The 19,270-nt window shown below is 38.6% G+C and overlaps 1 protein-coding gene across 1 annotated transcript in view; it reads left to right on the top strand.

The window, feature by feature from the left end:
• Positions 1-4,301: 4,301 nt before the first annotated feature.
• The window catches only part of Rop (Syntaxin-binding protein Rop), a gene marked incomplete at its 3' end in the record, with an annotated part of 75,679 nt that continues 60,710 nt past the window's right edge, over positions 4,302-19,270 (top strand). Inside the window, 3 exon segments of the mRNA XM_070095316.1 lie at positions 4,302-4,458; positions 6,222-6,377; positions 14,226-14,329. Coding sequence (XP_069951417.1) covers positions 4,326-4,458; positions 6,222-6,377; positions 14,226-14,329 — 393 coding nt within the window.

Genomic DNA, 19,270 nt, shown 5'->3' with positions numbered 1-19,270 from the left:
TTAAGTATTTGTCCAGCTCCCTCTTGAAGGCAGCCAGGGGGTCTAATGGTAATTCCCTTTATGCCTGGCGGGAGACTGTTGAACAGTCTTGGACCCCTGACATTTATTGTGTTTTCTCTTAGTGTACCAATAGCGCCCCACCTTTCATTGGGGGTATTTTGCACCGCCTACCCAGTCTTGCTCTCGTATGGAGTAATTTCTGTGTGCAGATTAGGGACCATTCCTTCTAAGTTTTTCCAAGTGTAGATTATGATGTGTATCTCTAGCCTGCGCTCCAGCGAGTACAAGTCAATTGCTTCCAAGCGTTCCCAGTAGTTAAGGTGTTTGACGGAACTTATATGTGCAGTAAAGGTTCTCTGTACATTCTCTAGATCTGCAATTTCACCTGCTTTGAATGGAGATGAGAATTTACAACAGTATTCCAGTCTAGAGAGAACAAGTGATGTAAAAAGGATCATCATTGGCTTGCCATATCTTGTTTTGAACGTTCTTATTATCCATCCAATCATTTTCTTCGCAGATGTGATAGTGGCACTGTTGTGATCTTTGAAAGTGAGATCCTCAGATATTACCACTCCCAGGTCTTTCACATTACTTCTCCGCTCTGTGTGATTTAGTTTGTAATATATTCAGTATACTCGTATCAGTATACTCGTATCAGTATACTCGTAACAGTATACTTGTATCATAATTATACTTGTATCATAAGTATACTTGTATCATAAGTATACTTGTATCATAAGTATACTTGTATCATAAGTATACTTGTATCATAAGTATACTTGTATCATAAGTATACTTGTATCATAAGTATACTTGTATCATAAGTATACTTGTATCATAAGTACACTTGTATCATAAGTATACTTGTATCATAAGTATACTTGTATCATAAGTATACTTGTATCATAAGTATACTTGTATCATAAGTATACTTGTATCATAAGTCCAGGGACTTCAGCCCCAATATTTTGTCAGCAAGTTACAGTAATGCTTGATGTCGACTCCGTTCAGGGCAGGAGAGATCGGAATTAGAATAGATATAGAGAGGTTTACTGCCTGCAAAAAAAGTCATCGCACGTAGGCCTCGACTTTTCACCGAGCTGCCAGTACATGTCAGAAATAATGCTGGAACAAGTGTGCGTGGAAGTTCTCAAGAGAAAAATTCATTAATACTTCCGCGGAGTGTCAAATTAACAGACTGTGATTGACATGTGGGCGAGGAGAGTGAGGAAGCACTGGAAAACGGTTACACGTAAATCACAATTAAACCATAGTAAAAAAGTTTATAAAAACCTGGTATATATATACGGAGAGCTTGTATACAAGATAAAAACAATAGTTAAGCATTTTATTGTAAAACATAGACTCCCCATGAGTGAAAGTTTCCTTGATAAAATATTCTAATTTTAAATATTTTAATAGTATCGAGTTATATAAATTCAGTCACAAATTTTAGTGACATGATTAGTGTGTGTTGTCAGTATGGCTGATTGTATTGTGTCAGTATGGCTGATTGTATTGTCAGTATGGCTGATTGCATTGTTGTGGTGTCAGTATGGCTGATTGTATTGTTGTCAGTATGGCTGATTGCATTGTTGTGGTGTCAGTATGGCTGATTGTATTGTGTCAGTATGGCTGATTGTATTGTCAGTATGGCTGATTGCATTGTTGTGGTGTAAGTATGGCTGATTGTATTGTTGTCAGTATGGCTGATTGCATTGTTGTGGTGTCAGTATGGCTGATTGTATTGTGGTGTCAGTATGGCTGATTGTATTGTGTCAGTATGGCTGATTGCATTGTTGTGGTGTCAGTATGGCTGATTGTATTGTGGTGTCAGTATGGCTGATTGTATTGTTGTCAGTATGGCTGATTGCATTGTTGTGTTGTCAATATGGCTGATTGTATTGTGGTGTCAGTATGGCTGATTGTATTGTTGTGTCAGTATGGCTGATTGTATTGTGGTGTCAGTATGGCTGATTGTATTATCAGTATGGCTGATTGCATTGTTGTGGTGTCAGTATGGCTGATTGTATTGTTGTGGTGTCAGTATGGCTGATTGTATTGTGTCAGTATGGCTGATTGTATTGTGGTGTCAGTATGGCTGATTGTATTGTTGTCAGTATGGCTGATTGCATTGTTGTGGTGTCAGTATGGCTGATTGTATTGTTGTGGTGTCAGTATGGCTGATTGTATTGTTGTGTCAGTATGGCTGATTGTATTGTTGTCAGTATGGCTGATTGCATTGTTGTTGTGTCAGTATGGCTGATTGTATTGTTGTGTCAGTATGGCTGATTGCATTGTTGTGGTGTCAGTATGGCTGATTGTATTGTTGTGGTGTCAGTATGGCTGATTGTATTGTTCTGATGTCAGTATGGCTGATTGTATTGTTGTGGCTGATTGTATTGTTCTGGTGTCAGTATGGCTGACTGTATTGTTCTGGTGTCAGTATGGCTGACTGTATTGTTCTGGTGTCAGTATGGCTGATTGTATTGTTCTGGTGTCAGTATGGCTGATTGTATTGTTCTGATGTCAGTATGGCTGATTGTATTGTTCTGGTGTCAGTATGGCTGATTGTATTGTTCTGATGTCAGTATGGCTGATTGTATTGTTCTGGTGTCAGTATGGCTGATTGTATTGTTCTGGTTTCAGTGTGGCTGATTGTATTGTTCTGGTTTCAGTGTGGCTGATTGTATTGTTCTGGTGTCAGTATGGCTGATTTTATTGTTCTGGTGTCAGTATGGCTGATTGTATTGTTCTGGTCAGTATGGCTGGTTGTATTCTGGTGTGGGTATGGCTGATTGTATTGTGGTCAGTATGGCTGATGGTATTGTTCTGGTCAGTATGGCTGATTGTATTGTTCTGGTGTGGGTATGGCTGATGGTATTCTGGTGTCAGTATGGTTCGTGTGTGTTGTTCTGGTGTCAGTATGGTTCGTGTGTGTTGTTCTGGTGTCAGTATGGTTCGTGTGTGTTGTTCTGGTGTCAGTATGGTTCGTGTGTGTTGTTCTGGTGTCAGTATGGTTCGTGTGTGTTGTTCTGGTGTCAGTATGGTTCGTGTGTGTGGTTCTGGTGTCAGTATGGTTCGTGTGTGTGGTTCTGGTGTCAGTATGGTTCGTGTGTGTGGTTCTGGTGTCAGTATGGTTCGTGTGTGTTGTTCTGGTGTCAGTATGGTTCGTGTGTGGTGTTCTGGTGTCAGTATTTTTAGTGTTTGTTGATGGATGGCTTATGTTGTGTCTAGCGTATTTGTGTAACATCTGCGACGGGAAAGCAGTGGTATAGGGCAACTTTTTTCTCATATTATTGATGGCATATATTGCTTGATGAATAAGACACACGAGCATTAGTTGAGGATCTTTACTGGCGAAATGTTTTTCCTGCGCAGCAAGCTGCTCCAGTCGAATACAGATGAGATGTGATTTTAATACTGGAGACAGTGGAAGAGGTGGAGACGTAATTTTTGAGGTATTCAATCCTTAGCCTTTATGAAACATTTTCAGTTCCTTGGTCACGATAGAAAGTGGTTAGTTTCTTAGCCAGATGTAATGCCGACAGATAAGAGTATGAAGGCCATACACAGAAGATTTTATGTGGACGACTTTTCACTCAGGGGTAGTTTTTACCTTGAGCAAATTGTCCCAATTAACCCTTAAACTGTCCAAGCGTAGATCAACGTTTTTTCAACATTTGAAAGTATGTAAAAAAAAAGTAGATTTTTTTTATATATTTGAAAACGTTAAAAAAAACTTTGATCTACTTTTTTTTGTTATATTTGAAAATATGTAAAAAAAACGTAGATCTACTTTTGGAGTTCTATGCATGTGAACATAGATCTGCTTGGACAGTTCAAGGTTTTTTTAAAACTTGTTGTGCATACTGTGTCTTCAGGCAGATTTATAGTTCCGTTATACAACCACTGGCACAAGTGTGAAGTGTATCTCAAATAGTACAGTTAGCCAGGCAAGTGTATTGCACTGTGCGTGGCTGGGTCATTAAGGGCGCACGTTCATCCATATTATGTTTTATAAATTTCCCCCTTTCTTAATCACGAAGTCGTAATAACATGATTGCAAACAAATCACGGAACAAGTGGGGGATCGAACCCATAGCAGTGAGTCCTAAAACAGGCAAGTGTGAGGTTTAGGACTCGCTTGCCATGAGTTCGAGTCTCACTTCTGTGATTTCCCATGCTTGCTCGTACACTTTCCTTCCCTCTTTTGTACGTTTCTCTCTTTCCTAGGCTACTTTCTTCCCTCCATATAAATTTATGGCAAGGTCATTTAATAGCAGACACAGTACATTGATGAGACTAATATTTCAGAGATAATGAATGAGGTGATAAGGTCGAAGAAGAAGTCGGCGAGCACTGACTGGCGGGTGCTGGTAGTGGATCAGCTGGCCATGCGCATGGTCTCCACTTGCCTTAAGATGCACGACATTTCTGCCGAGGGCATCACAAGTGAGTTTACCTGACTAATTTTTTGAGTATATAAAAATAGAGGAATATTGTATTAATCCTACTAGCCTATGTTAGGAAGGTCCTACTCACCCAACCATATACTGTCTTGCCCTACCCATTTTTAAAGCTACATAAAATATATTACCATTATTCCCTTCAGTGACATTACAGTGCTTGAAAACTTGTTCTACTCATCCACAACTCTCGCTAATATCAGTGCTGCAAGTTCTGTGTTGATTAGAAAGTTTTAGTACATTTTTTGTTGTGGGGGGGGGGTGTACTTGCCTAATTGTGGTTGCAGGGATCGATTCGTAGCTGCCTCTTCACTGGTCGCTACTAGGTCACACACTCCCTGTTCCATGAGCCTTATCTTACCTCTTCATAAAGCTGTGTATGGATCCTGCCTCCACTACATCACTTTCCAGACTATTCCACTTCCTGACAACTGTGACTGAAGAAATACTACCTAACGTCTCTGTGACTCATATGAGTCTTCAACTTCCAATTGTGACCCCTTGTTGCTGTGTCCCATCTCTGGAACATCCTGCCTCTGTCCACCTTGTCCATTCCTCTCAGTATTTTATGTCATTATCATGTCCTCCCTATCCCTCCTGTCCTCTAGTGTTGTCAGGTTGATTTCCCTTAATCTCTCCTCATAGGACGTGCTCCTTAGCTCCAGGACTAGTCTCATTGCAAACCTTTGCGATGATAGTCCTGACGTGCTAGACCAGGTGTGGTTTCCAGACTGGTGTTGCATACTTCAATATGGGTCTGATGTACGTGGTGTACAGTCCTGAACTATTCCTTATTGAGATGTCATGTGTTTGTGTGTGCCCATAGGTGTATCCACCTAATTGTACTCGCGTAATTGTGGTTGCAGGGGTCGAGACTCGGCTCCTGGCCCCGCCTCTTCACTTACCGCTACTGGGTCCTCCCTCTCCCTGCTCCATGAGCTTTACCATACCTCGTCTTAAAACTATGTATAGTTCCTGCCTCCACTACATCACTTGCCAGACTATTTCACTTCCTAACAACTCTGTGGCTGAAGAAATACTTCCTGACATCCCTTTGACTCATCTGAGTCTTCAGCTTCCTATTATGACCCCTTGTTTCTGTGTCCCATCTCTGGAACATCCTGTCTCTGTCCACCTTGTTTGTTCCATGCAGTATTTTGTATGTCATTATCATGTCTTCCCTGACCCTCCTGTCCTCCAGTGTCGTCAGACCTATTTCCCTTAACCTTTCCTTATAGGACATTCCCCTTAGCTCTGGAACCAGCCTTGTTGCAAACCTTTGCACTTTCTCTAATTTCTTGAAGTGTTTGACCAGGCATGAGTTCCAAACTGGTGCTGCGTACTCCAGTATGGGCCTGACGTACACAGTGTATAAAGTCTTGAACGATTCCTTACTGAGGTACTGGAACGCTATTCTCAGGTGTGTGTACCTGTAGGTGTGTAATTGTGAGTACTCACCTAGTTGTACTCACCTAGTTGAGGTTGCAGGGGTCGAGTCCTAGCTCCTGAGTGTAGATACATGTGTGTGTGTGTATGTGTGTAGGTTCATGTGTGTGTGAACTATTGTACAAACATTTTCAAGAGATGGATCAAAAGACTATGTCTGAACTTGGTGAAATTTAATGGGAGTTTGGATGTTATTTGGAGGAGAATACATTGGCAGGATCATAATATTCTACTTAGGAGATAATATTGCTGCTTTCAGCCATTCCATGATGCTTATGGTAACTAATTGTATTTAATTTTTAGTTGTGGAAGACATCAATAAGAGTCGAGAGCCACTGCCAGCATTGGAAGCAATCTACCTCATTCAGCCCACGAAACTTTCTATATCTAGCCTCGAACAAGACTTTATCACATCCAATAAAGCCAGATATAAAGCCTGTCATGTCTACTTTACAGAAAGTGAGTATAGTATGTGAAGCAGTTTGTGATGGATGCTGTACACTCTTCAAGGGAGGTGTCTTGATGCTGTTTAAGAGATCTTGATCCAAGGAATTTGATCTACTCTCTCCTTGGTTCAGACTTGATTACTGTACTTTCCATTCTCCAGGCACTGTGTGGCTGATGGATTTAGCATGTCTTTGTCAGTATTCAGTATGATGATAATCATTAATAATAGTAATAGATGTACTTAAAATTATTAGATCACTGTATACGGATGTGATAGGTTCTGCATAGACAGTAAAGACATACTTTCTGAAATGTTGATGCATGTAAGAAAACTTGATTGATTGTTAGCTTTATATTAAAGAATAAACTCCACTTGACAGTAACTTATGACACCTCAATATGTAATATACACATCACCTGTTCACTTTGGTAGCAGTGGTATCTGAGGAGGTACAGTTAGTCGTCCTAAAAAATGGAAAAGCATTTTATTTGATCTTTACTTATTCCTTCCAGAATGGCTGATAATCCTTTTTTGATGAGTGACTGAAGCATAATAAATTAAGTAGTCAATAAATTTAGTGGAGTGCTATTATTCTGTGAATGTTCAGTTCTTACACTTCCTGGCAACATTTGCTTAATTGTTAACATGGATTACTCTTGATGGAAGCTTTGACTAAATTGTACGTATATACATTTGAATATCAGACCCAAGTTTAAATGAGTGGATTTCTTCAGCTAAAATTTTGTTAATTAAAGAATATTTACTAAAGTACAGCTTGCGCCATATTCACTTAAACATTAACCATGCATATATGATAAGAGTTCTAATACTTTATTAAACCCTTACGAAGCTATTTTAATAATTCTTCATAAAAGTATTTGGAGGATGCTGAATCTGAAACTACAATTGTCATTTTTATTTATTCCTTTGCATTAATGTATTCTTTTGCATTAACATAATTTTTAAATTAAACAGTTATATAAATGAGTAATTGACTGAGGGTTTATTATACACCACTGGCCCTATGTGGAGGTGTTAATTATGTCTTGAGTACCATTACATTTATTGACCTGACATTTATATTGGTTTGATTCACTGATATAAGATTGTTCAGTATTTAATTAGCTATCCACAAAGGGTTACCTACCTGTTCATGAATTGTTAACTTTTTTCCTATCAAGATTTTCATTTATATCTTAAACAACTCATTTAATCAGCTTTAAATTTTTAACTTTGGTGCTCAGAAATAAGGGAGGGATTCATTAACTATTGTCACGTGTAGGTGACCTTTGGTCACTTTTTTGTAGACCATTCATGATTTTGGTTTCTATGGAGTAACTTGAGAGAACAACATCTGATCACAGTCAGACTTTTAAAACTGGTATATCATACTTAGAAGAAGGTTGGGATTGTTATTGAAGTGTCCAGGTGTCAGTTCATCAAATTTATTTTAATCTAGCATTATTATCTGTGAAGTAACTTAAGTGTACCTTCTCTGAATAGCTTCAATCTTTAATGGCTGGTGTAGTCTGTAGATAGGATGCTATCCAATAAGTTTAGGCTTTGTAGATATAAATTTCCCAATTTATTAACATAGTTAATAAACTTGGAAATGTTTTCTCTGTGCAGTAACTGGAGAATTGCTCTTTGGACAGACTTCAGTCTTTTACTGCTGTTGTGGTTTTCTTAAAGGAAGTTTTATGTTTATTGTGCAAGTCATATTTTGCCAAATTTATTAAAAAAAATCTTTGCAATAACTGGAGTATGCCTCTTCTGCTTGGCTTCATGCCTTAAATGCTGGGGTGGGTGGTAAAGGCACAAATTGTTTTGAAAAAATTGAGAAAATTAAAATTTTGTTCTGGTTTTCATGCAGTAATTTGTAAATGCTTCCTCTAATCAACTCCAAACTAATACCTTGAGAATGCAACTTCATAATGGCCTTAAGCTTAAAGGGTTGGTGTATTTTGTAGTATTAGAATGTGGGGCAGAAGTTTTTGGCTATGGGGTGGGTGCAGGAGGAAAGAGGAGTGATTGGTGGAATGATGAGGTAAAGGGTGCAATAAAAGAGAAAAAGGTAGCTTATGAGAGGTTTTTACAAAGCAGAAGTGATATAAGAAGGGCAGAGTATATGGAGAGTAAAAGGTAAAGAGAGTGGTGAGAGAGTGCAAAAGGAGAACAAATGATACGTGGGAAAGGCACCGTCAAGAAATTTTGCTGGGAACTGACAAATGAATTTCTTTCTTCTTTCTTTCAACACACCAGCCGTATCCCACTGAAGTGGGGTGGCCCAAAAAGAAAAAACAAAAGTTTCTCTTTTTAAATTTAGTAATTTATACAGGAGAAGGGGTTACTAGCCCCTTGCTCCTGGCATTTTAGCTGCCTCTTACAACATGCATAGCTTATGGAGGAAGAATTCTGTTCCACTTTCCATGGAGATAAGAGGAAATAAACAAGAACAAGAACTAGTAAGAAAATAGAAGAAAACCCAGAGGGGTGTGTATATATATGCTTGTACATGTATGTGTAGTGTGACCTAAGTGTAAGTAGAAGTAGCAAGACGTACCTGAAACCTTGCATGTTTGAGACAGAAAAAAGACACCAGCAATCCTACCATCATGTAAAACAATTACAGGCTTTCGTTTTACACTCACTTGGCAGGATGGTAGTACCTCCCTGGGCAGTTGCTGTCTACCAACCTACTACCTCTAACAAATGAATTTGTCAGTTAAAAACAGAGTAGGGGAGTTAGTAGATGGGGAGCTGGAGGTATTGGATAGATGGCAGGAATATTTTGAGGATCTTTGAAGAAAGGGAGGCAGTAATTTCATGCACTGGCCAGAGGTATAACATCTTTTAGGAGTGAAGAAGAGCAGGATGTGAGTGTGGGGAAGGTGCATGAGGCATTAGGTAGAATGAAAGAGGGTAAAGCAGCTGGAACTGATGGGATCATGACCGGAATGTTAAAAGCAGGGGGTGATATAGTGTTGGAGTGGTAGGTGTTTTTGTTTAATAAATGTATCAAAGAGGGGAAGGTACCTAGGGATTGGCAGAGAGCATGTATAATTCTTTTATGTAAAGGGATGGGGGATAAGAGAGATTGTAAAAAAAATGTAGGGGAATAAGTTTACTGAGTATAGTACCAGGTAGTGTATGGTAGGGTTATTATTGAAAGAATTAGAAGTAAGACAGAGCAGGATTGCAGATGAGCAAGGAGGCTTTAGAATAAACCATACCCCGGCCGGGATTGAACCCGCGGTCAGAGAGTCTCAAAATTCCAGCCCGTCGCGTTAGCCACTAGACCAGCTAGCCACAATAAGATTTGTCCAACTAGGCATATTTCTACGCCATAGGAAGGTTAGCACAGGCACCACTGTGACCACAAATGCAAGTTTTTACAGACGAATCTCCAGCTAGCGTGGCCGTGACGAACTATAGCTCGAGTCCCTTCACTGCCGTCAACGTGACTCATGAAATCGTAATGACATGATTGCAAACAAACCATACCCCGGCCGGGATTGAACCTGCGGTCAGAGAGTCTCAAAACTCCAGCCCGTCGTGTTAGAAACGCTAGCTGGAGATTCGTCTGTAAAAACTTGCATTTGTGGTCACAGTGGTGCCTGTGCTAACCTTCCCATGGTGTAGAAATATGCCTAGTTGGACAAATCTTATTGTGGCTAGCTGGTCTAGTGGCTAACGCGACGGGCTGGAGTTTTGAGACACTCTGACCGCGGGCTCAATCCCGGCCGGGGTATGGTTTGTTTGCAATCGTGTCATTACGATTTCGTGAGTCATGTTGACGGCAGTGAAGGGACTTGAGCTAGAGTTCGTCACGGCCACGCTAGCTGGAGATTCGTCTGTGTGATGAATGGTTTTGAAAACCGACAAGTTGAAGAATTGAGACACTTATGCAACACATGGGAATCTTTATTGAAGAAACGTTTCGCCACACAGTGGCTTCATCAGTCCAATACAAAGTAGAAATGGGTAAGGAGAGTAGAAGTATGAGGTAATCAGTCCCTCAACCTGGATTCGATGTGTTCAGTCCATCACTCTTGTAGTAAGTCTGTAAAAACTTGCATTTGTGGTCACAGTGGTGCCTGTGCTAACCTTCCTATGGTGTAGAAATATGCCTAGTTGGACGAATCTTATTGTGGCTAGCTGGTCTAGTGGCTAACGCGATGGGCTGGAGTTTTGAGACTCTCTGACCGCGGGTTCAATCCCGGCCGGGGTATGGTTTGTTTGCAATCGTGTCATTACGATTTCATGAGTCAGGCTTTAGAATGGGTAGGGGATGTGTAGATCAGGTGTTTACATTGAAGCTTATATGTGAACAGTATTTAGATAAAGGTAGGGAAGTTTTCATTGCATTTATGGATTTAGAAAAGGCATATTGAGGATAGTGAGGCTCAGGTTAGGGTGTATAGGAGAGAGGGAGATTACTTCCCAGTAAAAATAAGTCTTTAGACAGGGATGTGTAATGTCACCATGGTTGTTTAACACATTTATAGATGGGGTTGTAAAAGAAGTAAATGCTAGGGTGTTGGGGAGAGGGGCAGGATTAAATTATAGGGAATCAAATACAAAATGGGAGCTGACACAGTTACCTTTTGCTGATAATACTGTGCTTTTGGGAGATTCTAAAGAAAAGTTGCAAAGGTTAGTGGGTGAGTTTGGGAGGGTTTGTAAAGGTAGAAAGTTGAAAGTGAATATAAATAAAAGAAAGTTGATGAGTGTATCAAATGATTTATATGAAGAATTGGATGACAAATTGGAGGGAGGGAGTATGGAAGAAGTGTTGAGACACTTGTGCAACATACTGGAATCTTTATTGAAGAAACGTTTCGCCACACAGTGGCTTCATCAGTCCAATACAAAGTAGAAATGGGTAAGGAGAGGAGGAGTTTGAGGTAATCAGTAAACTGTCAGACACTGCAACATCATGGGATCTTGATACAAAGACTTCAACGCTTGTCCAACCTTTGGACAATGACCTACTTACACTAGTGGCAGGTCCCACTGTGATCCCACCTCCTCCTACTTCGACTCGTCTGACTGCAGTAGATAAGCCACCTCTCTGGCCCTATGCTGCACTTCCTACAAGACTGATAGACTGAACACATCGATTCCAGGTTGAGGGACTGATTACCTCAAACTCCTCCTCTCCCTACCCATTTCTACTTTGTATTGGACTGATGAAGCCACTGTGTGGCGAAATGTTTCTTCAATAAAGATTCCCATATGTTGCACGTGTCTCAATTCTTCAACTTGTCAGTTTTCAAAACCATTCATCACATGGAAGAAGTGAATGTTTTCAGATATTTGGGAGTTGACTTGTCAGTGGATGGGTTTATGAAGGATGCGGTAAACCATAGAATTGATGAAGGAAAAAAGGTGAGTGGTGCATTGAGGCATCTGTAGAGACAAAGAATGTTATCCATGGAGGCAAAAAAAGGAAAGTGCGAAAGTATAGTGGTACCAACACTTGTGTGGGTGTGAAGCATGGGTTGTAAATGCTGCAGTGAGGAGGTGGCTGGAGGAAGTGGAGATGTTGTGTCTAAGGGCAATGTGTGGTGTAAATATTATGTAGAGAATTTGTAGTTTGGAAATTAGGAGGAGGTGTGGAGTTACTAAAAGTGTTAGAGGGCTGAAGAGGGGTTGTTGAAGTGGTTTCTTCATTTAGAGAGAATGGAACAAAGTAGAATGACTTGGAGAGCATATAAATCTATTGGGGAAGGAAGGTGGGGTAGGGGTCATCCCAGAAAAGGTTGGAGGGAGGGGGTAAAGGAGGTTTTGTGGGCAAGGGGCTTGGATGTCCAGCAAGCATGCTTGAGCGTGTTAGATAGGAGTAAATGGATACGAATGGTTTTTGAGACCTGACGAGCTGTTGGAGTGTGAACAGGGTAATATTTTACAAAGGGATTTAGGGAAACCTGTTAGTTGGATTTGAGTCGTGGAAATGGGAAGTATAATGCCTGCACTTTAAAGGAAGGGTTTAAGGTATTGGTAGTTTGGAGGGGCATCTAAGCTGTCGTATCTGAGCGTCTCTGCAAAGACAGTGATTATGTATAAGTGACGGTGAAAGTGTTGAATGATGATAAAAGTTTTTTCTTTCTTTCTGGGTTTTTTCTTTTTTGGGTCACTGTGCCTTGGTGCTAAACGGCCGATACGTTAAAAAAAAAAATTGATCTCTATTAGGATATCTAGAGAATGCCTTTTTTGTTTATCTTTTAACTTTCAAGGCTGGTATGTCTTACTTAGTGGAGTGTTCAAATTGGTATTGGGTTGTGTAGGAGCCAATTTGCCAGATTTACTGAAGAAATTGTGGTGTCTGTTTCTATGCAGTAGCTAGTGACTGCCTCTTGTGATTAGCATCAAATCTGCAATGCTGATATTTAACTGCACTAAAAATGTTGTACTCGGTACTATAGTATTACTTTTGCATGTATTGAGGTAGAGGGTGGTGGGCTTATGGGATATTGAAATACATTTCTTGAATCCCACAGCGGTCGAAAACTTCTAGTTTTAATTATCTTGTGTTATAATTTTGGTTTAATTAAGTGTTGCTGTTAATGAATGAGCTGCATGTTCAAACAGTGCACCACATATAAAATGTTTAGGTAAGGTTACAGTGTTTTCAGCACTTCATGGGCCTTTCCCAGTACATATTTTAAGTACGTATTATTTTTCCCCCTAATTTTAAAATAAATGTAAAATACTATTGTAAGTGATATCTTATGAAATTGGGGTTTTCCTTTGTTTTTAATTATTAGTTTATACTTCACCTTTTCAGCATGTACATTTACATACATTGTATGGCATATGTACACATGTTGCAAATTTGATGCATAAATATAGTTTTTGAATAATTGTTTTAAGGGTTAAATGAAGAGTATGCAATGCCTGGAATAGTAAATAGTTTATAGGAGGTCGTTAGTAGTATTGAGAGGTAAATGTTGATGAGTAAGTTACAAGTGCTCTTTTGAAAGACTTGCACTCTGAATCTGTGAAAAAGGCTCTGAAATTAAAAAGAAAGTATAAAAGAATTCCCTTTATAGTAAGAATGGTAGCACACGTGGAAATATAGAATGAATCAGAATGAAAACATAATTTGAAAATCTTTCATTAGGAATGAAAATATGTCATTAAGAAAGAAAATCTATCATTAAAAATGATTGTCTTGATCACTTTTGGATCATGGTTGACACAGATTATGGGGGCTTTTCCTATACCTGGCATCTATCATTGGTTTATATCAAGTACCACATTCATACAGCAATATCATTACAGTTTATTGACTCTTGCTTGAGCTTATCTTATAAATTTTTAAGATAGACAATTACAAAATTTATACAGCTTCACTGTTATTTCCTCTCTGTTTTATATGTACAGTCTTTAGTTTCTACTTCTGTCTGCTTGTCATGCAACTGTTTGCTCTTCTACTTCTCTGGCTAATAAACTGTAGCAGAATTTTTAGTAGATGACATGATCATTGATGTATGCTGTGTACATGTACTGTAGGCACATTAGGGCAGTTGCACATTTATTTGCCAACTTAAAATACTTTTGGAAGTAAATGCAGCATATTAAATATATTGGAATTAGGTTAATTAGTGTTTGTTGAAGAGAAAGATTTGGTATGCTTTTATAATAATCAAAGAATACAGGTATGTGCAAGTGGATAACTATATATTCTGTACTTTAATGGATGAATGTGTATGTCTATAGAGGCATATTAAGAGCACCCTGTTATGTAACTCATAATTACACATGTATCAAGTGCATGAAAAGGTGCATTACTTATATTTTCTGGTGTGAGCATGCCAATGTTTCACCAACTAAGTTGTCTTTCTTATTTACAGCTTGTCCGAATGAGTTGTTTAATGAGCTATGTAAACAACACGTTGTCAAGTATATCAAGACCCTTAAGGAAATCAACATTGCCTTTTTACCCTATGAAAGCCAGGTATTTATTGTATAAGATCAGATTTGGAATCAGTTGTCTCTCACTTTTTGTTCAAGTGAGATATAGCAGTTCTCTCACTTTTGTCTTAGTCAGTGAAGGTTAGCATTTGAGACAAGTATATTATAATCATAGTCTTGCTCTTCATTTCCCTTTTTCTCCAGTTTCTCCTACCTCTTCCCTCCTCATTCCTCCCCTTCCTTGCCTCATCCTTCCTCTCTCTATTCTCTTCCCTCCTCTTTTCCTTACTTGCCTTTCTCCCTTTCCTTTTCTTTCTCTCCTTTTCACTTCTTCCTCTCTTCTTCCTCCTCTTTGTCTTTTCCTCATTTACCTCTTTTCATTCTTCTTCCTCTGTTCCTTCCTCTTCTTACTCTTCTCCTCATTCCTCTCCTCTTACCTCTCCTCATTTTTCTTCATTTTTCTCCCCCTCTCTACACCCCTCTTCTTTCCCTACCACTCCCCCTCCCCTCTCCCTCCCTCTTTCTCTGTTTTTACCCTCTCTCTTTTCCCTCCTTCCATCCCTTCCTGTGGTTTGGGTTACCTCTATAAATAAAATGGCATTGGAGCATTAGGCTCAAAAGAAACTTGACAATCACTAGGGTCTCCAGGATGGACCAGAACATCTCAACTTTCATCTTTAAGTATGGGTTATTAGTGAATTATTCCAGCCACAATATTGTGGATGTCACTCTTGAACAAGCTTAAATGAAGCTTACCTGTACTTTCACTTGAAAAAAAATTCTGGGAGATAATTTTCATAATTTTATAAAACAGCTCTATATATATTATATATATATATATATATATATATATATATATATATATATATATATATATATATATATATATATATATATATATATATATATATATATATATATATTTTTATTTATATTTATTTATTTATTTTTATAGATTTTTTTTTTTTAATTTATTGTATATGTTCATTATTATACAGCACAGAATATAAATACTTCGTGGTTTTCAGGAATGTAACTGCTGTATAGCACTTTTCCAAGTTCCCCTTTTTTTAATTCACGATGATAAACAAGTGGGAAGCAAATGTGATGACAGCTTATAGAGTTGCTAATGCATTTCACTAGTTGACTTAGTGTTAAGAGGCAAGACCCAGGAGCTGGAGCTTGGAACCTGTAGCCTCAGACTAGTACACACAAATAGAAAAAAAGCAAAGGAAATGACAAAGAGTGAAACAAAATTGAATATTATTTAAATTTGTAAGAAAGTAATTAACTTTCTAACCTTATGCACCTGGAGAAGAGAGAAGTGTAGAGGAGAGAGAGAGATTTTGGGAAATGTTGAGTGAATGCGTGGGGAGTTTTGAATCAAGTGTGAGAGTAATGGTGGTTGGGGATTTTAATGCTAAAGTGGGTAAAAATGTTATGGAGGGAGTAGTAGGTAAATTTGGGGTGCCAGGGGTAAATGTAAATGGGGAGCCTTTAATTGAGCTATGTGTAGAAAGAAATTTGGTAATAAGTAATACATATTTTATGAAAAAGAGGATAAATAAATATACAAGGTATGATGTAGCACGTAATGAAAGTAGTTTATTAGATTATGTATTGGTGGATAAAAGGTTGATGGGTAGGCTCCAGGATGTACATGTTTATAGAGGGGCAACTGATATATCGGATCATTATTTAGTTGTAGCTACAGTTAGAGTAAGAGGTAGATGGGAAAAGAGGAAGGTGGCAACAACAAGTAAGAGGGAAGTGAAAGTGTATAAACTAAGGGAGGAGGAAGTTCGGGTGAGATATAAGCGACTATTGGCAGAAAGGTGGGCTAGTGCAAAGATGAGTAGTGGGGGGGTTGAAGAGGGTTGGAATAGTTTTAAAAATGCAGTATTAGAATGTGGGGCAGAAGTTTGTGGTTATAGGAGGGTGGGGGCAGGAGGAAAGAGGAGTGATTGGTGGAATGATGAAGTAAAGGGTGTGATAAAAGAGAAAAAGGTAGCTTATGAGAGGTTTTTACAAAGCAGAAGTGTTATAAGAAGAGCAGAGTATATGGAGAGTAAAAGAAAGGTAAAGAGAGTGGTGAGAGAGTGCAAAAGGAGAGCAGATGATAGAGTGGGAGAGGCACTGTCAAGAAATTTTAATGAAAATAAGAAAAAATTTTGGAGTGAGTTAAACAAGTTAAGAAAGCCTAGGGAAAATATGGATTTGTCAGTTAAAAACAGAGTAGGGGAGTTAGTAGATGGGGAGATGGAGGTATTGGGTAGATGGCGAGAATATTTTGAGGAACTTTTAAATGTTAAGGAAGAAACAGAGGCAGTAATTTCATGCACTGGTCAGGGAGGTATACCATCTTTTAGGAGTGAAGAAGAGCAGAATGTAAGTGTGGGGGAGGTACGTGAGGCATTACGTAAAATGAAAGGGGGTAAAGCAGCTGGAACTGATGGGATCATGACAGAAATGTTAAAAGCAGGGGGGGATATAGTGTTGGAGTGGTTGGTACTTTTGTTTAATAAATGTATGAAAGAGGGGAAGGTACCTAGGGATTGGCAGAGAGCATGTATAGTCCCTTTATATAAAGGGAAAGGGGACAAAAGAGACTGTAAAAATTATAGAGGAATAAGCTTACTGAGTATACCAGGAAAAGTGTACGGTAGGGTTATAATTGAAAGAATTAGAGGTAAGACAGAATGTAGGATTGCGGATGAGCAAGGAGGTTTTAGAGTGGGTAGGGGATGTGTAGATCAGGTGTTTACATTGAAGCATATATGTGAACAGTATTTAGATAAAGATAGGGAAGTTTTTATTGCATTTATGGATTTAGAAAAGGCATATGATAGAGTGGATAGAGGAGCAATGTGGCAGATGTTGCAAGTATATGGAATAGGTGGTAAGTTATTAAATGCTGTAAAGAGTTTTTATGAGGATAGTGAGGCTCAGGTTAGGGTGTGTAGAAGAGAGGGAGACTACTTCCCGGTAAAAGTAGGTCTTAGACAGGGATGTGTAATGTCACCATGGTTGTTTAATATATTTATAGATGGGGTTGTAAAGGAAGTAAATGCTAGGGTGTTTGGGAGAGGGGTGGGATTAAATTATGGGGAATCAAATTCAAAATGGGAATTGACACAGTTACTTTTTGCTGATGATACTGTGCTTATGGGAGATTCTAAAGAAAAATTGCAAAGGTTAGTGGATGAGTTTGGGAATGTGTGTAAAGGTAGAAAGTTGAAAGTGAACATAGAAAAGAGTAAGGTGATGAGGGTGTCAAATGATTTAGATAAAGAAAAATTGGATATCAAATTGGGGAGGAGGAGTATGGAAGAAGTGAATGTTTTCAGATACTTGGGAGTTGACGTGTCGGCGGATGGATTTATGAAGGATGAGGTTAATCATAGAATTGATGAGGGAAAAAAGGTGAGTGGTGCGTTGAGGTATATGTGGAGTCAAAAAACGTTATCTATGGAGGCAAAGAAGGGAATGTATGAAAGTATAGTAGTACCAACACTCTTATATGGGTGTGAAGCTTGGGTGGTAAATGCAGCAGCGAGGAGACGGTTGGAGGCAGCGGAGATGTCCTGTTTAAGGGCAATGTGTGGTGTAAATATTATGCAGAAAATTCGGAGTGTGGAAATTAGGAGAAGGTGTGGAGTTAATAAAAGTATTAGTCAGAGGGCAGAAGAGGGGTTGTTGAGGTGGTTTGGTCATTTAGAGAGAATGGATCACAGTAGAATGACATGGAAAGCATATAAATCTATAGGGGAAGGAAGGCGGGGTAGGGGTCGTCCTCGAAAGGGTTGGAGAGAGGGGGTAAAGGAGGTTTTGTGGGTAAGGGGCTTGGACTTCCAGCAAGCGTGCGTGAGCGTGTTAGATAGGAGTGAATGGAGACGAATGGTACTTGGGACCTGACGATCTGTTGGAGTGTGAGCAGGGTAATATTTAGTGAAGGGATTCAGGGAAACCGGTTATTTTCATATAGTCGGACTTGAGTCCTGGAAATGGGAAGTACAATGCCTGCACTTTAAAGGAGGGGTTTGGGATATTGGCAGTTTGGAGGGATATGTTGTGTATCTTTATATGTTTATGCTTCTAGACTGTTGTATTCTGAGCACCTCTGCAAAAACAGTGATAATGTGCGAGTGTGGTGAAAGTGTTGAATGATGATGAAAGTATTTTCTTTTTGGGGATTTTCTTTCTTTTTTGGGTCACCCTGCCTCGGTGGGAGACGGCCGACTTGTTGAAAAAAAAAAAAAAAAAAAAAATATATTATATATATATAATATATATATATTATATATATATATATATATATTTTTATTTATATTTATTTATTTATTTTTATAGATTTTTTTTTTTTAATTTATTGTATATGTTCATTATTATACAGCACAGAATATAAATACTTCGTGGTTTTCAGGAATGTAACTGCTGTATAGCACTTTTCCAAGTTCCCCTTTTTTTAATTCACGATGATAAACAAGTGGGAAGCAAATGTGATGACAGCTTATAGAGTTGCTAATGCATTTCACTAGTTGACTTAGTGTTAAGAGGCAAGACCCAGGAGCTGGAGCTTGGAACCTGTAGCCTCAGACTAGTACACACAAATAGAAAAAAAGCAAAGGAAATGACAAAGAGTGAAACAAAATTGAATATTATTTAAATTTGTAAGAAAGTAATTAACTTTCTAACCTAAGATACAAACGATAAGAGTGGATTATTATTGTGTGCAAAGTGAAACTGTACATATTCTGGTTATGGAAGAATTACAGTAGTAGCCACACAAGAGGAAATAAAGCATTTTATTGTATTGTTGAATATACAGGCTGAGAGCTGTTAAAAACACCAGACAGGTAGAAGACAATGGGACTAAATTATATAGCATGCTGAGTAAGACTGTATTGAGGAGCTAAACTATCTTTCTTTGTATAGTTTTTGAGCAAGCTTTTTCAAGCTTTCAAGCCAGGAAAAAAATACTTTT

This window comes from Cherax quadricarinatus, chromosome 4 (assembly GCF_038502225.1).
Source record: "Cherax quadricarinatus isolate ZL_2023a chromosome 4, ASM3850222v1, whole genome shotgun sequence".
Lineage (NCBI taxonomy): Eukaryota > Metazoa > Arthropoda > Malacostraca > Decapoda > Parastacidae > Cherax > Cherax quadricarinatus.
This window is presented reverse-complemented; position numbering and strand designations above follow the sequence as displayed.